At 37.7% G+C, this 24,008-nt stretch overlaps 1 protein-coding gene across 1 annotated transcript in view; it reads right to left on the bottom strand.

Annotated features, from left to right (window-relative positions):
- Positions 1-15,945, bottom strand: part of TM4SF1 (transmembrane 4 L six family member 1) — a 33,730-nt gene extending 17,785 nt beyond the window's left edge. Inside the window, exons 1-5 of the mRNA XM_035566426.2 lie at positions 15,545-15,945; positions 12,840-13,003; positions 8,578-8,895; positions 8,059-8,229; positions 2,948-3,118 (exon numbers count right to left, since the gene is read on the bottom strand). Coding sequence (XP_035422319.1) covers positions 2,948-2,986 — 39 coding nt within the window. The 5' untranslated portion in view covers positions 2,987-3,118; positions 8,059-8,229; positions 8,578-8,895; positions 12,840-13,003; positions 15,545-15,945. The remainder of the gene's footprint in view (positions 1-2,947; positions 3,119-8,058; positions 8,230-8,577; positions 8,896-12,839; positions 13,004-15,544) is intronic.
- Between the last annotated feature and the right edge of the window lie 8,063 nt (positions 15,946-24,008).

Below are 24,008 nucleotides of genomic sequence, written 5' to 3'. Positions count from 1 at the left end.
GCCATCAGTTTGAGACAGAAAGCTGCTCTGAACTGTAGAAGTCAGCTTGAAACAAATGCTTACACTTAATGCAACAACACCTAGAACTACCACATTGACACATAGAGATTTGTTAGTAATAATGCTGACCTAAGAAACAGTCAGCAATGATGCAACAGAAGTAGCTTTGACACTTAATGAACAAGCTCAGAGAATTGAAACTTCACAGAGTGCAGCTACCACTAAATGAGTCTATAGAAGTTCCTCTGTCTAGAGAAGAGCTCACAATCCTTACTTAACAATAACTATTATTAACCCAAGACTTGTGATGTTATTTCAACCTCACTTCGCAATCAAATAAACCACTTCAAAAAAATGTTTTCTGTTGGCATATAAAAACCATAATGTATCCATCATTCATTACTACTTGCAACCGTGTTATTATGATAAAATTAGGATATAAGACAAACAAGTTATATTCCTATTTCTGTCACAGCCTGGGGGTGAAACCTTGGCTATGCGACATGACCAACAGAAGTTTGTTTCCCTTGCACTGTGGTATTTATACAGGCTTGCTGTCTTTCTTCCTATTCTATCCCTAAATTTGTGCTGTTTTTCAAAAGGTACACAACCATGAAGCATTATCATCACTGTATTGTAATTATACACTGTTCCGTACTGCATGTATATAATAGCTGTACAGATTAGAATCATAGAATGGCCTGGGTTGAAAAGGACCTTAAGGATCATCTAGTTTCAACCCCCCTGCTCTGGGCAGGGTTGCCAACCACTAGAGCAGGCTGCCCAGAGCCGCATCCAGCCTGGCCTTGAATGCCTCCAGGGATGGGGCGTCCACAACCTCTCTGGGCAACCTGTTCCAGTGCCTCACCACCCTCTGAATGAAAAACGTCCTCCTAATATCTAACCTAAATCTCCCGTCTTAGTTTAAAACCATTCCACCTTGTCTTATCACTATCAACACATGTAAACAGGTGTTCCCCCTTCTGTTTATATATGCTCCCTTCAAGTACTGGAAGGCTGCAATGAGGTCTCCCTGGAGCCTTCTGTTCTCCAAGAAAAACTGGGTTTAGATTAGTATACATATCTCTGCATAGCACATGAAGAACAGACTATTTTCAGGCTTGAAGTATGCTGATTTTGTGATGCCATCCCCAACCATGTTTAACAATGCACATAAAACAGACATCCAATGAAGGACATCCATAAAAAGACTTTCCACTAACTCCCAAGGTTTTAATCAATTACACTCCACCCAGGTGAAGTCATAAGGCTTACTACCGTCCCAACTGAGAGCTACTCAGTGTCATACAAAAGGCTGAAGGAAAATTAAAATATGTCTTTAGAACCATTACAATTATAAAGTCATCACACAGTTTTTCACATACAGACTTTGGAAGTGGGTTGCTGATTAATCCAGCGTATGTTTAATGGGCAATGAATATAAGAAGGCAACAGGAATGAGATTCTATGCCAAAATTTCAGATTATTATTTCAGATCATGGTCTAAGGAAGCAAAATACACCTTTACCTGTTCTTTGAAGGCCTGTTGGTAAGTACTACAGTACAACACCCCTAGCTCCCTACTACCTACACTTACACTGAGGACTGCTGGTTGTACAGTGGTCACGGTCACTTTTGCTATTGTACCTGTGCTATGATGGGAAACTCTTGGCCTAGCCACTTACTTTTCAAGCATTATTTTAAGAACAGGCATGTCTTCAACAAGTTCAAGCAAAGCCCAAATACATCTAAGGCTTGCTGAGGATTCATCACAAATTCCAGCATATTTAATAGTATTATAAAAAAAAAAAAGAAAAAAAAAAGGAAAAAAAAAGCAAAGATGTACAATGAGGCAGAATGTATATAATGCAGCAAATCTAATGAAAAATATTCTCACACTTCATGGGAAGACCCCTGATTTGCATGTAAGCTGTTTTTGTGAAAATTATTTTAAATTCATCATTAAAGGCCTGGCTATTTTTCCTTGTGGAAGTTTAATGCAGAAACCTGGATGTTAGCAAGGTCAAGGACTTATCAACATCTAGAAACAGAGGCTGAAGCAACAGAATTTTGCTTGCATGTCCTACATTATACATACATTATCCTATCCTTGAGTCGCTATGCTCTAATGAAACACATCTCTAGAGTCTATAGGAAAGGCATGTGCTCATTCATGTATGATATAACAGGAGATGTAGGAGAAAAAGGGTTTTCCTGCAGCCCCTCAGAGCATTGCAAAGGAAAGGAAACAGGAACAGGATAACTGTTGTTGAATAAAACAGATGTATAAAAAGCAGACTAAGCTTAATCCAACTCTTCACCATATCTGCTTTGGCTACATATTTTTAAAAACTCTTTGCAGGCCTGTGTTACCTCCCATCTTTCATCAACCAAAAATTATCAGTCGGCATACTAAACTAAAAATAAAGATGTTCTACATCTGAGAAGAACACAAAAACAGTGACAGAAGTGGTGACAGACTCCATCCAACAATCTAACAGATGAAGGAATACAGTTCTGACAGCTCCAGCTCATCATCCTCGCATTTACACTTTCTATGCATCACTAGCAGATTACACAGCAGTAACTAAACAGAATAAAAACACCTACAGATCACTAGAAATTACTTTCCTCCTCAAGTTTCCCTTTGGAAAAGCACAAATCTTAAAGCTATGAAGGTAAAATTTCTTTTCACAAGTAGTCTGCACCCTCTATGTAGTGTTTGACAATTAGGAGATTTGGAGGCTCATTTTTAACTCCAGAAAATAAGTAAATACACCAGAAAACAGAGGTCAATTGGCTAAGTGAAAATACACAAGGATCAAAGTAGGAGGACTCAGTGTGACTGCAGGTTTCTACTGGCTGCCTGGAAAGGCAAACAACTCTCTGTAGCTAAAGAAGTAAAACTATCCATCTATCGGTAGATTACCGAAAACACAAGTGTTACCTGCACCTGTCCTTGGGGCTGCCTGAATCCTCCCATCATGTTAAAGGAGCACAGAGGTTTCTCACTGTTTGCAGCAGTCACTAGGGCAGGAAGGATAGTGTGGTATGGATATTTCCTTGGTGCAAGGTATTCTTAGTGACTACTAGAGAGGGAGAATTTAATTCTTCATCTCTGAAAAAAACATAATATACCATATATAAAAGTGGTGAGATGGTTAGATACAATCCATCTGGTTGACAGAACAAGTAGTTTACAGTAATTGTGCATGACAGCCACCAAAACTGATCTGATCAGCTAATTGGTGATAATAACAACTGGGATTGTACATCCCTGACTGTGCTGAGAACTGGGCAGGATTGAAGGAAGCCTGTGAAATGTTCACAGGAGGATGCAAAGCTCAGCATACACACAGGTAGATACCAATGGTTATAAGGGAGCTATGAATACAGACAGGCCCATGACTAATTGTGGCTACTTGCGCCCCTTACAGAGTACATTTTTAGCTGTGTGCCTCCTTTAAAAGCAGGAGGGGAAAAAATCCCAGTAAATAAAGTCGCACTTGCAATATTTTTGGAATTAGATGCTTTCTGCAAAGCTACACAGGGAGCACACACCAATGTAAAATACAGATATAGCAAACAGACAAAGTAACTGATGTTAAAGCATCTAAACTTCATTTAATATGCTGTCACTTTTGCCCTAATAACAGTAACATGCATGTGCAACTGAAAATGGAAGAGGAAAAAAAGAAAAGCATGTGGTAGCCCCACCAAGGGATTTCTGTGAGATATATATTGCATTTTAACACCTACAGGATGTTTGGCCATCCTGTCTGCTCAGCACAGCGCATATCCAAGAAAGCACCATCCCATCAGTGTATCTGCATGCTGCTCTTCAAAGTCTGCTGCTTGCGGCTAAACCTGCCATTACTGAAATGTGTATTCCGGAGTTTATTTCTCCCAGTTGCCACCAGAGCTCAGACATACAGACAGAAAAATAACTTACTAGCAAGTATGGTCGCTGCATGCACAAAACCAGATCTATGCCAAACAACATTGTGCACGCTAGTGTCTATGTTGCTCAGCTTTACTGCAGTAGTCAGGGCATTTCTTAAATATTTATTTTGGTCTGATGAGGAAGCTATAACTCTAGCAATCCAATAAGCACAGAGGAATTCTTCTTTCCAGTTGTTACTTTTAGTCTTCCTATCTTTTTTTTTTTTTTTGGCCTGCCATAGGCTATCAGCATAAACACCTTCATAGAAACTGGCTTTCAAACTGCCAAATGAAATTTGAACTGCATCAGTTTTTCTTCATCATTCAATATATTATAACATTCAAGTATGTAGCACCTCTGATCTCTTTGGCTAAAACAAGATAAATTTTTTACAGAGACTTAAATGCTGATACTTTTTAGTCCTTCTCAAAGTTACACAACATGAATGTTACACTCAACATGACACTATAATGAAATATCATGCAACTGGAGAGTAGGTTTTCATACAAACATTCTTGTGGATTGCTCTCCTTTATGCTCTCTCTTACATAATGATGTCAGTTGTATTATCAATTGATTTATTGAGTGGTGAAAGAGATTTTTTTTTTAATTGAAAATTATTTAGTACTTTTTATACCGTTTAACTCTACAAATAGTTTTAAAAAGTTGTTGACCTGCTTAAAACAGTATTGTCTCCCAAATACAGATGACTGTGAAGTTTGTATATTACATATGCATTTTCATTAAAATTGTACAGAAATTCTTTGTGAAATAAGTATAACTGTATTGTCCACAAGCCACGATGGCTTTTAAAAGTAGCAGCAGAAATTAACTAGCTAATAGACAAATATAGAGAAATGCAGATAGTCGTTTTCATCTTGACACAAAGTCATTTTCTCTACAAAAAAGGCTGAATTCCTTCACAGATTGACCGATCAATTCAGTTATAAAAATTACATTGATGCAAACAGAAACATCTGGATAGTACACTGCTAAATAACATAGACAATAAAATGCTATGAAATTTTATCATTAGTAACTCAGTCTTGATATTTCAGGATTGTGAGTGAATGAATGAAAGTTGCCAAGGCAATCTAATAATTTAGATTATTTTTTCCTCTCAAGTACAAAGTTTGAGAACTTGCTGTCTATGCCAAACCTGTATTGCTATTGATCTTGGACAATGAGTGGTTGGATGCAATTTCTTCTGCATTTCAGATTTAAAATTAAATCTCACATTTAATTATAATTGATCAAAAAAGAACCATACGACCTGCTATGCCTAAAGTTTTCAGGCCACCCTTTTAGCTGTGCAGAAGGGTAGAAAACAAGGAAAGAAAATGAGGGAAAATATATGTAAATATCAACAGAATGCCTACTCTGAAAAACAAGCAACAGAGCAAATCCTATTCCCATATGGGTGGTTAACTGGTGCAAAGACTATAAAAAGTAATCCAGGAAAAATAAGATATTTCCATTTTTCTCCCTCAAAATAAAATGAAGAACTAGAATTTGCAAACACATCTTGCAAAGAATTTAGAAAGAACCCCTTTAACATTTTAAATTATGTTTATGAAGAGCAAAAAGAAGAGTTATCACCACTGGTTACATATAAGAAAGAGTTCTGCATATAAGGGTTACAAGGTGCACAGTGTTCATGGTGATATAATCTTGCATTGCTGAAGAAATCATTTTTAGATATCTTCAAAGCTGTGGGAAACATTTCCATCTTTACTTGCCTCAAAGTAAAAAGACTCAACTTTGGACATTGCACCTCAAACATAATTTCACCAGCACTTCATTTGCATAGTTCTGCACCTGCATAGACACCAGGCTGACCTCCTGAGGCTAATGAAGGGGTATGACAACCTTGCTTACTGGACTCAGCCAACACATGATGTCAGTTAGTCCTCTCTCCCAGAACCTCACATCTGCTATGAAGAGTGAGAAGACAGGCAGAAGGGGCTGCAACACCACCCCTATTCTCTTGTTGCACAACAAAGGCTTTGTGTGAAACAAAAATGAGATCACTTAGTCAGATAGAACTTAAAATGAACAGTAAAAAAGAGAAGTGAAGAAAAGCGAAGAAAAGCAAAGAAAGAAAAGCGAAGAAAAGCAAAGAAAAAACTCGCTATCCTATCCTGAAACAATAGTACAGTTTGATCATCATACTGATCATCTTGCCAAATATTCTTCATACATATCAGAACTTGTTATACTGGGAAATATCTTCTCACTCATAGAGTAAATCCATAGCCATCTGTAACAACTCCTGTGACAAATTCCGTGTAGTTACTATGCATGAAAGAGCAAGCATTGTCTTGAGGATCCACCACAGTGAAGTATACTGTGTTACTTCCAAGGCAAGACATTTTCAGAACTAGATTTTTTTACTCCTCTGAAAAGCAGAAAATAATCAAGATTAGCAAACATCAAAATTCTGATTCAGTTAAAAATAAACCATTGTACACCTGCAAGACGTAACTCATGCCCTCTTGTGAATCATCCTACTGGAACCAGGGGAGATATTCATACAGGAAAATGACAAAAATACCATCCTAATCCATATTTGTTTTTATGAAATCTAGGGGCCAAATTAGCCAAGACTCCTTACACTAGCACAAAACTAGAGAAAATTTAAGAAGAGTAACTCCAAAGTGGTAATATAAAGCATAACCTGAAACAAACATGATGCAACAAGCTTCAGATAGATACTTTGAAATGACAGATGTTATCATATGAAAGATAAAGTAAGAGATGGATCCAAAGTCCACTTATAGCCACGTAATGCCTATATCAATAAGGCATTTCAACTTTATAACTAATATTTGGTTAAGTTCAAGCACAATCCTGCCAATAAATTAAAGTAAACACACCTATCTAGAGTACATAAAAACAGACTAACACAGGCTGGTACTTACACACATGGGAATTCCTGCATGTGTATGAGTAATCACTGTGCTCGGAGGACTTTCTTAATTTTCCTTCAGTAAAGCCAGCATTGCACAACACATTAAGATGACTTTTAGCTACAAAATCGTGCTAAGTTTGGACCTGTGTTTAATGAGACTGCAAACCCCATCAGCCTACAATAATTCATTTTTGCCCTTCAAACACACTAATGAACAGAATCATTAAATATAAGGAATAGTGTTGGAGGCTGACTGGAAGGGAGGCAGATCCACACACAGCATCTCAGGAGGGCTTTACTGCAGTGTTCATCTGTTTTCAGATTCACCCTTCACACGTAAACAGATGAGTATTATTTCCTGCCACACTGAACTCTCAGTTGGAGGCAGAAATTCAAGGCTTTAAAGTTTGTTGTGGAGAGCTATAGAGCTCTTAAGAGTGCTGCAGTCTCTGACAGAAGGTATATCCCCTCCTCTCCACTTTGTCTAGGGGAAGATACTTCTAATATAGCATTTATCTGCCTCTGTGTGAGATAAACCAGTACTCTTAAAAATCTACTGTTGAAAGCAGCACAGACACCTGCAGGTATACAAAGATTTAATAATTTTGGGGTTGTGCTGTAGCCTCCATAGAGTTTTTTGATCACAATGATTGAGATATGAAGTTGGAGGCATTTTTTTTTCTCTCTCTCTCTCTTTTTTTTTTTTTTTTTTTTTTCCTTTTTCATGACTGTCCAAGCAAAATTTTTAGTTTTATTCTTAGGCAAGAAGGAAATATGATGTAGTTCATTATTATTTTTGAAATTGAATATATTAAAACATTTCATTTAAAGCTAGATTAAGACATAAGTGCACCTCTTCCATTTCTACATTTTTGAGCTTAAACAATTATAATTATTTATAACAAAACTTTACCATAGTTTATCAATTGCTATTTGCTCTTTTTCTACTGCTTTTCATCTTTTATATAATACAATGATATATATGGACTAATGATGTAACAACAAATAATATTTTTTGAGCCAAGTTATTTAACAGACAGATACTTCAAACTAAATAATTCTGAAAGAAGTCACATGATCATCAGATGTAAAGAGACAGTTGAAGATTTCTAGTAACAGAGTTCTTCCTTGTGCTACAGAGTGTACTTCCATGCAAGCAAGGGAAGAGAAAATATCTTTGTAGTTTAATTACTTGAGAACTTACTCCTTAGCTTAGGTTTTGGACAGACTTTTTTTCTGGTGGGTACAAGAACTTGGTCAGGGTCAGCAAAGATTGAGAATGCATCACTGAAGCTGATTTTCATGGTTCCAGTCTGCATGTGTAGTAGTAGTCAGTTGTATTATTATAACTCAGTTGTATTATTATAATCCATGCCTGACAACAACAACAACAAACATACAGTTGCATTAGATTTACCACAGATTTTAAAACCTCCAGTGTTACTGCATTATAAAGCACTGTGTACCCAGGCATTATTCACATAACTTATTTAAGTTAAGGTATTAATTTAATCATATTGTTCATAGCATTGCACTGTAATTAGCAACTAGGAATTTTGAAATGGTATAAATCTCTTGACAAAAATCAGTTAAATCATACTGGAGATTTTCTTTGAAGTATACTGTAGCTTGCAAAACAATATTTTCAACATAAAATTGAGAAGCGTTTCATACTAAAAAACTCTCTGCAATAAAATCCCATTTTACTCTGTATTATACTTACTAGTAGAAAACTATTCGCTGTGCAGTTAAAGTCATGACTTCTGAGTGGGCATCAGTAAAGATTTTCTTTGAACTGCAAAGAGCTGAAAACTTTTTCAGATTAATTTTTCTGTTCCTGAATTGTACTTTTAAAGTTGGCCAGATGTGAAAAACCAAACACATGCCTATCAAAATTCTTACTAGATATAAAAGCCATATCTTTAACATTACAATTCTCCATAATGTTTAGGGTCATCGAAGCTGTAATTCCTTCTCCATCTGGAGGTGTTTCCCAAACATTCACACACTTCAGGATGAAAAAACTCTTTTCTCCCCTGACCTAAGCATCAGGAAAAAGTTCATTATTATAAATCTATATTAAAAACAACAGAGAAGCAAGGTATTTCTTCATCATACACAACCCCTCCAAACCCCTCCAAACAATAAGGTAACACCTTCCCCCACTTCTCCAACTCCATCTTCCAGAAGATATAAACATTATAAATTAAGACACTATTCTGCAACAGTAACCCAATGCACAGTCATAAGGCTAATGTAGAAAACTGCCAATACTATTATTATCACTACATGAAGTGACATTTTCAGCTTTCACACAAACTAGATTTCAACTGCAGATTAATTAGATACAAATTTCTCATCATGCACTTGAAGGGTACTTAATTCTTTGCACATTTATGGTCACATTGTGGCCTTTGTTTTTCCCTAGTATTTCCAAGGGCCGAGTAAGCTCAGAACCAGCCTGCAGCAGAAATGTGCCTGTCAAAAAGGTTTCTGAGAAGCATGTAAAAACATTAAAAGCACTCCTTTGTCTTCAGTGGGATCTGTAGCTGTCTAAGAACAAAAGCCTAAACCACAAGGCTACTTGCCCATAAGGGGACATCAGAAGAAGAAAGATGCCCTGTAAATCCTGTCAAATATGTATGCGTCCAAACTTCTGCTTTGTTGGACAACCATTAGCAGAGTCCTGAACACCAGGATACAGCTGCCTGGAGCAACTGCTCCTCCTCTGCAGTCTACCATGCCTTGAATCCTTTTGCTCCTTGAGGCTGCATGCAAGACAACAGGAAGACACTCTCAGAAAGATCGTTCCACTACCTACTGATAAGGATCTTTACATGGAGTAAGAGATGTGTTTTAAAATGTCCTCAGGCTGAGGAATGCCTGTAACTTTTGTCATGCTGGGGAGGCATTCTAGTAATCTACTTTTCAAAAGTAAATTAGTATTGGACATCCCACATTCTTTTGCAGCTGGGCTCCAAAAGGAGTGACCTTTGCTCCTTTTTTAAAATGGAGCTCTGAACACTGCTTTGCTACAACCTCCTAAATTCTCTTTCTTCTCTTTGATGGTATCAGTGCATGATTCACTCCTCATCCTGGCCAACAGCACACTCTCTGTGGAAAGCACTCCTTCTCCCCCCACCTCTATCACCCAACCAGTGTCCAAAGCAGGTGTTGCAAAACCTATCAGTAAGATAGTGTTAGTTTTGAAGCCCCTTTGCAGTAAACCACGTCAAGACAGATCAAGCACTTTCCATGGCTCTTCCAGCACCCATCATCTGGCTCAGCAGAACATGCGTACAAATATATCTAGTGTATCAGATGCTACACACATACCTGATGAGCATTAAAGCAAACACCTCCTTCGAACATTGAACTGACCCAAATTACCTTGCTAAACCTACAAAAGATCTTGTAAAGTTTTAATGTCTGCTTCCAAAGCTGCTATGCATCTGGATGTTTTGGTTTCAATATTACTCTGTACACAGATTTTCCCACTTTCAAAACAGGAAATTCACTAGTCCGACAGGTAGCTCATTAGTCTGAGGAGTCTATCCTAAGTTCCTTTGTGTTGGATGCAACTCCCATTGATGTCATTAAAAAGTTTTCTTGAGTAAAGGCTACAGGAATGGGTGTGCACTTAGCCACGTATTTCAAATTAGTCTCTGTTAGTCTCTGTGAGCCATGCTGTAGACATCTGCTCCTTTCTAAAAACATTTCTCAATAGGCAATGGGCGTGATACTGAATGACTAATAAGTTTTTGCTGCAAGCCCTGGATTAAAAGGAATGCTTGCTCTTGGCAGGGAGAAGCATTATGAAACTACAGTATACCATGTCTAATAAGTGGGTGTGCAGAGTATGCTGACCTATCTGTTGAGATAATGCAAGTGGTAACTTCTTCTATGGTAAGAATAAAAACCTCCTCCTCTCTTCCCCCCCAGTTTTGCAACCCAACTACCATTTTATTAGATAGCCTCAGTATAAAATGGAACTACACAAGTTTTAGGAAGTGTGAACAATATTAGAAAGTATAACTCGAAAAAGCTTAACCATCTGACCAGCAAGAATTAAAACTGTAACTGTAACTTTTTTTCTATGCATAATACTTATGAGGTACACCTATACACATTTTCTTATCTATACTTTTTGAGTAAAAACACTCCAACTGAGAAATACTTTAGGAGCGACCCTTTTGTCTAATAAATTCTAGAACATTATGCAGAACTAAACAAACAACTTTTTTTTCCCCCAGTTAGTGTTACTATATTGTAACAATTGCTGTACATGTGACAGAGGCATGCTGTCAGGGATAATTATTGGGACAATCAAGAAAATAGAGATCACAAAAAAAGGCCTTGTCTTAAATTTTCCATATTTTTTTTACTTTTTAATGATCAACAACAGTTCTGAAAACATCTGCCTGCACGTCATTACAGATACCACCAAAATGTAACACCACCAAAGAAGAATCATTTCCAGGGTCTATCAGCAGCATTAAAAAGATCCCTTGTTTCCAAGCTGAACAGGGATGACAGCCGCTGAGTACAGACCATCAAGGCCTGCATCAGAGGAGGGCCACGAAGATGATCAAGGGGCTGGAGCACCCCTCCTATGAAGAAAGGCTGAGAGAGCTGGGGCTGTTCATCCTAAAGATAAGACTCTGGGGTGACCTTATGGCAACTTTTAGAATTAGATGACCTTTAAAGTCCCTTCCAACCCAAACCAGTGTATGGTTCTATGATTTTAAAGGAACTGAGTTCCACCAAAATCAGCAACATCCTCCTGACTATGCCTCTTGTTAATTAGACCAGATTCACACCTTTTGTGCAGAACAAGCTGCAGCCAATATTATCTTGTTTTATCTTAAACTCAGAGACTGTAGTCACACAAAGTAAATACGATCAAAAAAGCCTTTGTATATTGTATTAATGAATGCATCCATCTATAAAATTTTAATATTACTGATTACTGACAAATTACTGATTACTGACTAATGTGATGTCATGGAGAGGCCCAATAATACAATAGCTAGCTTCACAGTCTCAAGGTGTAATCTAACAGTTGACTTAAGTGATCGAAGAATCACAGAACCATAGAATGGCTTGGGTTGGAATGGACCTTAAAGATCATCTAGTTCTAACCCGCCTGCCATAGGCAGGGATGCCACCCACTAGATCAGGTTGCTCAGGGCCTCATCTAACCTGGTCTTGGACACCTCCAGGGATAGGGCATCCACAACCTCTCTGGGCAACCTGTTCCAGTGCCTCGCCACCCTCTGAGTGAAGAATTTCCTCCTAACCTCTAATCTAAATCTCTTCTCTTTTAGTTTAAAAACATTCCCCCTTGTCCTGTCACTACCTGATTGAGCAAAGAGTTGCTCTCCATCTTTTTTATAAGCCCCCTTTAAGTACTGAAAAGTTGCCATAAGGTCACCCCAGAGTCTTATCTTTAGGATGAACAGCCCCAGCTCTCTCAGCCTTTCTTCATAGGAGGGGTGCTCCAGCCCCTTGATCATCTTCGTGGCCCTCCTCTGATGCAGGCCTTGATGGTCTGTACTCAGCGGCTGTCATCCCTGTTCAGCTTGGAAACAAGGGATCTTTTTAATGCTGCTGATAGACCCTGGAAATGATTCTTCTTTGGTGGTGTTACATTTTGGTGGTATCTGTAATGACGTGCAGGCAGATGTTTTCAGAACTGTTGTTAGTCATTAAAAAGTAAAGAATCCATTGCTCTCCCCTTTACAGTGAATACATTTTCATGCTTAAAGTATTAAAAACATAGCAAAGGCAGAAAGGGAAATAAAGTTTAATTAACTGGAAGGAGAATAATTGTCTATAAGTCACTGTGAGTTTTTTGTTTGTTTGTTTATTTTGTTTTTGTTCTTGTTTTTTCCTGTTTCCACAATGCAAAGTTGCCTTCAGAAACATTTCTCTCATCAAGTTCTTTTGCTCACACAAAGATTATGGAGGGTTGCCCTCCCTTACCTTGTACAGAATCTAGGTCCTTCTACATCGAGACACCAAGGGCAGGGACTATACAGAAGCAAGCTGTTTCTTTAATTGCAAAAACAGATGAGTGAGCAGATCAGTTCATCAGGAATCAAATCCTAGTAGGTTTACATCAAGACCATCATCCCACAGCTTTGTCCCTGTTCAGAAAAGTGCAGAAAAGGGGGTGAGCAGCTCTACAAAGTTTGTTTCTCCCAACTGTTTGGACTTGCCTGTTCTGGAGCCCTTTTAGCAGATTAAAAGCGGCAAGACCTGCTGCAGCCTCTGTCTGACAGGCTAAGTGGTCAGGTCCACAGCAAACCAGTATGAGCAGGAGCTCCAGCCCCACTGTTCCCAATTCTCCTTCTTTAACCAAAAAGCAGCCAGCAGAGGATTTGAGGAGGAAGCCACTGACAGGTGAAGTCCAACCTGGACAGGTCTGCATCACCACCAGTGGAGACAGGACAAGCATGGGCAATGGTGACAGCCAGGGGAACAGCTTGTGGAACAAACCAGTGCCTGGGGATGGGAAAGCAGCAGCAAAGGGAGTGCAGGATGCAGCAGATCTCAGGCACTGATGATAGAAGGAAATGCAGGCAGAAGATGGTGTGAGAGACAGGAAAAAAGCAAAGTATGAGATCTAAGGACTGCTACAGTCCCTCCACCTCTGTCCGACTTCGAAAGGGTCAGGATATTTTTCACAATGAGATACAGATAATTAACTAGAATTATTTCTAATTTCTCTCTTTTATTTTTTTTCCTGATCTATCACTTTTTTTTTTTTTCTCCCTAATCATTACCAGCAAGACCAGAATTGGGCTCTCTGAATCTTAATGTTTTCAACATTAGGCTTCATCACAGACTTTACACAAAGGTGAATGCAACAGAAGCACCATGCCTTTAAGGACCACACAGCACAGTCTATCCTAGATACCTGGTATTGCAGCAGGGGGTGCATCATCTCTCACAACAATGTGGGAGTATTCTGAAAGTAACAGGGTACAGCCTGGTACCATATCGTTAAATATTAACACAAGCGATAACTGATTTACTCAAAGTGAGTCAACTCTTTCCTGAAATAATTTTAAACATTTGGGGAGGAAAAAAAAAAAGAGAGGAAAGAAAGGCATATGTAAAAAAAATCAGAATTTATATTTTATGGTTTGAAACAAAATGTTTTGTATCCAAATCTAAGCTTTCAATTCTTCCAGTTATTTGAAGCAATCAAGTCATTTGCATTCAAACTGGGTTACTTCCATGCCTTTGGAAAACAAAACAAAACAAAGCAAGAAAAACCTTCAGCCCACACATGATATACTTCTGAAATAAACAGTGTCTCTCTGGGCCTTCTAATTGCATAGTAGCTAACATCAAATTTGAAGCAGAAACAAGAGCAAGAGTTTATTTATAGAATAGATTAACGGTTACCTAGCTTTAGTCACACTAGTAAACACAATAAAATTTCAGAGCACATTTCTAAGAAAGAAAACAATAAAGCAATGCATTATGTTTCCTACAGCTGAGATCCTGTATGTGCTTTTAGTATGGATGAACTGGCACAATCAATAGGCTCTCACTCTCAATTACCTATTTATTTTTGCTGGCATTTGGTTTTCAGCAACCAGTAACATTACATTCCCTACACAATGAGGTTAAGTGCCTATATTTATCTGCTCATAATATGGAACTTTATTGTAGTTCTCTGCTTATTACTACGCAGAAAGGCCTATCTTCCACCCACTTCAGAGTTACATTTGCTGAAACACAGTTATCCAGGAAGCAGAAAGAGTTGCTATGGATATAAAACCAATTTAACAGAGGCTGTTGCAAAACCTCTACTAATTCATTTATTTATGGAAAAAAATATATATATATACATCTCCTCTCATTAAATGCAATCTGTATAATTCCTATTATGCAATAAAAATTCATCTGCTCTTCACTTCTTGTATAAACCTTACTTCAGCAAGAAATTCATCAGCACGCAGTCTTGTACCTTTTTTATGCCTTGTAATAGAATTTAAAATTAGAGCGGTGAAAAGGAATTCATGATTTGTGCCAACTTTGAGCACACCAGTGTTACAGTCCATCTATAAAACTGAGTATAGCCTTTTCCTGAAAAGGAAATCAAGATTTTCATTTCAGAAATCCAGATTTTGAAATTCTTTCAGAAAAATGTATCTTAAATATTTTCAGTAACTATGTTCATAAAATGAAACGGCCCATGTCAAATCTCAGGAATAAAGGAAACAAAGTATAGAATATAATAGGAGACAAGGCTGTGAAATAGTGAACACATTCCAACTCTGCTCGTCACAGGATACTTGTATGTTATACTTGAAAACTATGTGCTTTCAGTGAGGAAATAGCTAATTCTTTTTCAAGCTGGAACAAACTTTACATTTAAAAAAAGAGTTTCGGGGGACAAGTCATAACTAAAAAAAGGAACAGCTAGAATATCCTTTTGCTTTGTTTCAGCAACAGAGCCCTTGCAAACAGATTCTGCATAATGACAATGACTAGGACTATGTTAGAAGGACAGATGGAGCATACAGAGAGGCAAGAATTTCAGTGCCAAGGATCATTTGAAATTAATGTGGATGCTGTTACCAACAGTATAATTCTACTCTTAGCCTCATGAATTTGTTAACAAATCAATAATTACCAGTCAAACCGCATGTAGTACAAAACAGTTTACATACCTTATACCATCTGGATGTCTATTTACAGAGCAACCAATTTGTTGCTGTACCTAATGCTAAATTCACTACTGCAAGGTGATTTGGCAGAGATAGAGGAATATGAAGAATGCACCCCTCACATGAATGCTCTGAAAGCAGGAATAGATTGCAAAATTATTTAAGCTTGCAAAAGCTGCAACAGCAAAGGAAGAACTTCAGAGGCAAAGAGGCTGGGAGAAGCTGTAGGGGGCATTCTGTCCTCCCTCCACACTCTAGCCAAGACATGTGACCTAAAATATGTGTTCATAGTCTGATAGCAGCAGTAGCATGTAATGTCCTTGCCTCCATGGGATTTTCTTTGGATAGCATGGGGCTATCTGCAATGAGCATACAACTACCCTAATGCCCAAGATTTTATACTACCTTTTTCAACTGGTTCATAAAAAGAACAGTTCAATTTTCACAGAACTGGTGAGAAATTAGACTTACTGTTGCATGATTTATCTCATTTCTTATTTTACTTAGTTGTTAATTAAGAGATCAATAAGCAGAGATGATTATGCTCATGTTTTGCTCTCCACTACAGAAGTGACCAAGAAATAAATTCACTGCAGGTAAGGATGCAAACATGTAGTCACAGATCGTCCATAATGATGAGCACTACAGGAATCTGTGAAGCCTAATGTTGACATCGATAAGCACAGGGACTACAAGGTCAAGCTGCTAGCAATTTGAGATATGGTGGGCAATATCATGCGCTGTGTTAATCACATGAAGAAAGATTTCAGTAAGACAGTTCAATTCTGTCTTTCTTCTCCAACAAGTCTTCCCACAGAAGTCAGTGGGAACTGACATACATGCAGGGTATGTAATTAGATCTTCAATGCATAACTAAAAATTAAATATATTTATCTGAAAAATAAGGAAAAAATCTCACAAATGCTTCCTTTAGCATTTCTTGATTCTAGCCATCAAAGGAGCTCAGCATGGAAGAAAATACTCTTCAGTCATGCAAATCTCCCTTTTGAACAGAATTCAAATAGAGGGAAGTTATACAAATTGATGAGGAGATGAAATGTAAATATGAACTCTGACCCCTTTCTTAACAAACATGTCTCCAGTGAAATCAGCACAGGAGATGGATTAGCCAGCTGGAAACATGGCTGTAGTTAAGTGTATGATAAATACAGAGTATTAAATGTCCCAGTCTCACAACAAATGAATTAAATTTAATGTGCTATATAATAACATTCTTATCATCAACCAAAAGCTGTACAGAATTGCCTTGAAGTACACAAAACATATAGGTTGGAAGATATGATCTCTTAACCAACTCTTAAATTTTGATAAATTCAAAACCACAGCAGTCTTCTAAATTGGATCCAAAATGGAAATGGGAATGGTCTTTATCCACTTCCACAGAGGAAAAGACAGTGTTCCCCTCTTTTTCCACTCTGTCTCCCTACACAGTCATCAGTTTATGATCAGTAAAAAGTGCCCTCATTTCAGACAGGTGATCTAGAAGTAAAACTGAACCTATCCATGTCATCCAGGTATCAATAACATTACATAAGATAAACATATTTTTCACTGTATGAACTCTTTCTGGGGTTCATTATTTTGCTCTGTGACACATGAACCATTTCCTCGTAAGGGATTTTTGAGCAAGGATGTCCTTAAGGAAGATGCATCCCTTACAGAAAAATGGGTGGGAGAAGCAAGAGACAAGGGGCCACAAGTGTATAATTTTAGTGGAACATGTGAACAATCGAGCTGGACAATGCAAATGGAGGATACAAAGCCGAGAAGCTGAAACGTAACTGGAGAGATGCACTTGGTTCAAATACTGTGCAGTTCACATCTTACTGCCACAGTAGCCCAAATGGTGTTTGAAGAGCCAGCATTCAGGAAATGCCATTTATCAGCAACACAGACAATCAGTAGAAATTGAGCTAGCTCTCCTTTGCTCTCTTCTCTGCCACTAAGTCCAGAAATAAAGATGAGAAAGAGAGATGGGTATTCTATGACAGGCTAAAAGCAATGCAACTCCTTATAAATTTGCAGTATTACTCTTGCTTTATGTGGGGCCAATTAGGCCACACATTTTTCTGAGGTAGGGCCACACATTGTTCTAAGGTAGAGTTAATGAATTCACTGGAGGATTTTCCTCACAATTGCTTTGGTATCTAGCATGGGATAGGAATGCCCAGACTTTTTCTTTGACATTTACCTTCTGATAAGACCATGCTTGCATTATAATAAAGACAGTAGAAATCTCTAACTTATGAGCACTGTCAGGGTCAGCGATATTTAAAGAACGGTGGCATTGCCACCATTCTTTAAAGTAGCTGCATGAGAGAGACCTATCAAAATCCGAGCAGTTTGAAAGTGCCCTTGAAAGAAGAGTAGAAGAAACAAAAAAAAATGAATAAACAAGCAAAATAGTTCAGCCACTGCATGACCAGATAATAAAGATTTGAGTGTTTCCAGATGCAGAGAAGCAAATTCCACATTCAGAAACAGAAGCTGTGAAAACTTCCTAAAGATGTTTGTTATTGTAGAAGATACAAATGTATGAGAATTTAGGTACATAGGGAGAAAGCAAAACAGACATAAAAAAAATGGTTGGAAAAAAACAATACAAGGGTTAAAATCCACTCTTTGATGAACTTTGTTGGAACTACTGAACTATTTGAAGGTGTAGCCAAGATTTTACTCAATCAACAGTATTTTCAACTTCTCATGTTTTCAAGGCTTTACAGAACTTGTACAAATGTTGCTTATAACTGAAATTTTCTTGTGAAACAACAGATTCAATGACTGCTAGAAAAAGAAACTAAAGCAGACCAAAGCATATAGGACACTGCTTTTAAGGGGGGTTAATACATATGGAGGCACGGTGTATACTGCTTCATTCTTCAGAAACACACAGTGTCACAGTGAACACTACAAGTCTCTGAAGACACGTAATAAGTGAGTGACAAATTATCACTCTGAGAAAGAAGCTATACAAAATCAAGAGGAGCGATAGCACCCAAAGAAGCTTCTCATGCAAGACAGGAAAAACATTCACTAGAAGAACAAATTACTTGGAAAAAGAGATTAATCCATTTTGCAAAATTAAATGAACTGGACCATTTTTTCCCAGGCTTTTCTTGCCTGCTTACCTAATTATGTAATGTCAGGAGGAAGAAGAAAACCTAAATTATACTCAGCAAGAGAATGAAGGTGCCGGACAGGAATTCGTAATTGTAGACAGTCACAAAACTGTAAATGGTTCTGAATTTCACACACAGACACCCCAAACCAAACAACCAACAAAAAACTATAAGGTGCATACACTCCCCCACAGAAATAATTAACTTATATAACCCTAAATGAAATGGTTCCTTTTCCTATTTTGGTAAACACCCCTGGTGTTTACTGCTATCACTACTAATTATTAAATGTATTTCAGTGGTGTTTAGACAGCTTATGGCAGGATTAAAGTTCCTTTATTTTTTTGCTTCAGGCATTGTGGTTTACAACAAACAAACAATCAAAAACAAAAACAAACAAACAATACCCACCCCCACTCCCCAATTTTGATTAATTAATCACAAAACACCAAAACACCTGTTCTGCAAAGGAACAAAAACATATACCACAAAACTCAACAAGTATAACAGTAGTAAAAGGAAGTTTTACATAAACATAGTTACATAATTTTTACCTACTTAAAAGTAACATCATAAATCAGAGAAACATCAAAGATTGTTTAGTGGCCACATGCCTACTTGTTACTGCTTGACAGTTACTTTTGGTCTCATGGTTAGATTATGTCTTGAGGAGAATGAAGGTATGAGTTTATTAAAACCTTAACAGAAGAAGTTACATGTAGAGGAGAAACCTTGAAGACATTTGTGGGAAAGGTGGTGAAGGGGCAGTGGAAGCAACATGATCTTTGGTAAAATGGAAAGCAACATAACACGACTGAAAAGAACAGCAAAACAGCAAAGAAGTATAAAGCTGAGTTACAGAAAAGCTGTAAAAATCCAACTAGTTTCTGTAAAATTTCACTTCTAATGTGAATGTCAGTAACATAAATAGTTCTGACATTGATGGAAATCAAAAATTCTTTTCTAATATCTTTATTTAATGGGAAAGGACTAGGGTAACAGATATCAGAATGATAGCAGGGAATAAAAACTTTACATAGAATAGGACATTAAAATTCAAGTTTCTTCATCTGACTTATCTCCATTCTCAAGCAGAGGAATCTCTTACCCTAAGCTGGCAATTATCTACTTATAGTTTATACTCAGTCTAGGTCCTTATCATCAAGCTGAAATCATAACTAAATTCAGAATACTGGTGGCAGAACTGCCCACACAGTACATGAATCTAGGCTTATGCCCTCCAGCCCACTCCTCTTGTTTCTCATTAGCATACTTTGCTTTTCACAATATTCACAATGATATCAATTTGCAACTTAAAATACCACCTGTGCCAAGCTACATCTGTCACAAGTTCTTATCTGAACAGAAACGTCAGGAAGAGAACAAAGGTCAAACAAGATACTAGGGAAACTGTATGTTATCAGCCTGTCCTGATAGGAGAGCTGAGGTGGAAGTTCAGCAGCTGGGCTGGGACAGGAAAACACTGTGAAAGGGAAGCCAACAGTACCTAGTTTCCTTTTGTCTACTTTCACATACCTCACCACACAGCTAGATGCCAGGACTGACAGAAATCTGTGAATAAAAAAGTGAATGTATGTCTCCTCTGTCAAAGCTGTGTACAGAGTTGTGATGATGGTTTTTACTTTGTGCAAACATGGCCATGGTAATGAAGCCCTGCACTTGTAGCATCTCCCCAGTGTGTGTTCCATATCCACACATTTCATATAGAAGGGGTGGCTGCTTTGTATCACCAGCAAAGAGGAATGGAGTCTGTCCTCTCTGCGTGTCTACGCTGACATCAGAGCTGAGAGGCTTCCCTGTGTTCTCTGAAGGAGATTGCGCTAATGCAATCAATCCCTCACTGCAATGAAGATAGGGGTAATGTGAAGGGAGACATTTCTTGGCTCATTTTCCTTTGTTTTCTTTCCAAAGAAAAGGGACTTGGTCCACAGTCAACCAGTCCTCAATGGAATGGCAAAACACAAAAGAAAACAGATCACCGTGTAAAGTGTTTCTGTCAAATGATTGTTTAGAATGATTTCATGCAGGAACTTCCTTCAAGATTTCTTGCTTGTGATCAGTGTTTCACCATATATCTATACAAATACACACACACACAAATTTACATGCAACAGCAGAGGCTTGAACAATCTTGTTTTCAGTTATGTTACTGCAAATCTAATCCTATTTGTAAATTCATAGCAAAATCCTCCCTGGCTTAACTGAAAGCAGAATCAGAACTTCTAGTAGAAGTTTATGAAGCTCCATGTAGCCAAAACTACGTTTAAGATATGGAAGCAGTAACACAGATCACAAGAGCAAGAACTCATTATCATGGGTCATAACCTTCTAATGAGATTAGTCATTGATGCAAGAACTGATCAAGACACACCTATCTACAATTAGTAGCTAAGATTAGTAAGAAATGCATGGTAACAACAGCACCAAAAAATAAAAAATAATAAAAAAAAAAAGGAACTTCTTGTGATGACTGTACTGGTGATATCCCAGGTGGCTAGCCTAGGTACCAAGACAAAGATGTTTAACTAGTGTATGCTGCATACAGGATAATTTACACTACTGTTCAGGTTACCATCTAAGCTACATTTGTTCCTGTTTCAGGATCACTGATTCAAATTCTTGAGATTTCTCATTTATATCTACCATGTACTGTGCATTTTTATACATAGACACTAGGCATGTAGCTGTATTTATATTTATCCTTCACATTTATCAAATTCTCTGTTCCAGTCATTTCTCAGTCTCCACGTACTTTGCAGATCATTGTCTGTCTGACAAATTTTAAGAAGCCAGGCAAAGAATAGATAAGCTATCAGCACTGCTTACATCTTCCTGAAATAACCAAAACTTTATGAGTAACTTTTCATTCTTATTATTTTTCCATAGGAAAATATGTAATTTCATTTTTCTCTGCATAGCATTGACTCTGTATGACTTGGAAGATAAGGAAAGGAGGAAACACCCTCTCACAGGATGTCAGAAAGGAGTGCCTTCCATCGTGACTCCACAATTGTTAGGAAAATGTTGCATGACACAAAATTCAGAGACTGTTGCCAGGCCTCAGAATCTCCACAATGGAGTATTGAAGGACAAGCAGCTGTGGCTAAAGCTTGACAATGGGTTCACTGGTCCTAATCCCAGATAGACGGACAGAGTTAAAAAGAACATGGGCTAGGATGGAAGGGAAGGACCTCCTTGAGGAACTGAGCGTGCAAGTCACTCCATTTTTCAATGGAAAAAGAATTGTGCCAATGTGAGTGTTTTCCAGCTCTGGCTGAATGCCATTTCCCCTTGAGTCATCCCTGCTGACACAGAAATATAGCTTAAGCCCCCACACAAATTTTGGCGGTGCTTTAAAAAGGCCTGGCCTGAATAGTTGAACAGAGGAGTCTGCCCAACCTTCTATGGTATTGACCATGTTGGTGAGTAGAGTAAGAGGGAAAGAGTAGGACTGTTGCCCAGGTCAGTAGCCTCAGCTTGGAAGCCTGGTAAGGACTTGATAGAAGACACCTGAGGTGTGTTGGGGTGACAGGGTGCTGGATGCAATACAGTTTAAAACTTCTCCCCTTACTACAAGCCAGAATTCACAACTGGAAGAAAAAGCCACATTCTAGTCTGACAAGAAGAAAGCATAGTAAGATTTATGTTCCAGCTACAGCAAATATTTTCCTTATGTCTGCTACTGACTACATTGTACTATGCCATAATTGGGAGCCAAACTACAGATACTCTCTACTCACTGGGAACATCATGAAAGTCTGTTTAACACAGTGCATGAAATATGGAGAGTTTTCAAGTTCCGAATATCTTTGCCACAGAGGCAATGGCAGGCCATAAAAAACATTAAGCCATAAAAACTGCCTACATTGGCCTAATTCTGACATATGACTGACCAGCACATGTAGACTGCTGTCTGTCATTCAGGACTTCATTTGTTCCTCTCTCTGCTTTTCTGTTGCATAATAGTTGTCTTTCTTGGAATGAAATGTTCAATTAACAAGCATGAGCTTTTCAGAATGGACTCTTGGAAAATTTCTTGACTAATAAAATATAAAATGGACTCTGTGATAACTTCGCTATTAGTCGTTTGCATGTAAGTTTGTATATGTCATATTGCCATATCTACTACACAGGATACAGTTCCCTGTATACTGCAGTATAAAGCTCCAAGCTGGTGATAACCAGGCTAGTTTGTCATTTTTTAAAAAATTATTTTTCAGCGCTAACATCAATAGTGTGTGGTGTGTCTCTTTCTCATTCTACTGCAATTCAAGGACATTTCTGGATTTATGGATGAGTGTCTTTACCAGCCTATAATGTCTCATCTTTGTGTCAGATGGTTTATCTACTATTTCAGATACAAAACCATTTAATACTGTGTAAGAAAACTTTGGACTGTTAATACCTAATTGTAACAGAAATAACTCACCAGCTAGAAGGAAAGGAAAGGGAAGGGAAGGGAAGGGAAGGGAAGGGAAGGGAAAGGACAAAAAATCCACCACTAGCTTTTATTCTAATACGCATGTACTTAACATAAATTTGACTCCTCTAAGACCTTTGATTCAGGTTTGTGCTAAAGGCAGAATATCAGTTGAGAAGTACCATTGAACTGAGAGCAACACCTAATTTTATACACCCGCTAGCAACACTGTTACACAAAATTTTTCACAGAACCTCAGGTGCTGTAGTTGAATGTACGTAGCTAAATGAATGATAAAATCTCCACCTCGCCTTCCCTTACGTGATTCATAAAAGGCCTTGTACAGTCTTTATCTCACAGTCTTAGAACATATGACTACCACAGCTGCCTTTCAATAGCACCCAGGATAATCTCCATATTTTTTTTTCTTTTCAGGGTTGAGGTTATTTTAATTAAAGCAATAATAGAAATATAAGGAATTATTGATTAACCATTCAAAGCCTTTGATATCTGTGTGGCTGATTCTCTGTACCTAGAGGAGAACATTTTGGAAAAAGAAAGATTTCACTGTAGAAATTGCTCTGCTCAAGGTGAATAACAAATGTGTGAGCTGTTGTTTTATATCGTATTTGTATCAAATCATAGTGTGATATTTTTCTTAGTCTAAGATCAGGCTCCCTGAAGTAAACATAAGCATCAAAAGTTTAATATTGTCTGACATGAAAATGGGTTTCATAGTTTCATCTTTTTATCAAAAAAAACAAGACCTTGATCCTTTCTGCCTGAAGTTATACAGAATTAAGCTGTTGAGAACAATAGAAATATACCAGGTACCCATCTCGATTAGTAATAACTGATTTTCCTTAATTTTGATGCTTATTTTGCA

The sequence above is a fragment of the Cygnus atratus genome, chromosome 9, assembly GCF_013377495.2.
Source record: "Cygnus atratus isolate AKBS03 ecotype Queensland, Australia chromosome 9, CAtr_DNAZoo_HiC_assembly, whole genome shotgun sequence".
Lineage (NCBI taxonomy): Eukaryota > Metazoa > Chordata > Aves > Anseriformes > Anatidae > Cygnus > Cygnus atratus.
The sequence above is the reverse complement of the archived record's forward strand: the minus strand, read 5'-3'. Positions and strand labels throughout refer to the sequence as shown.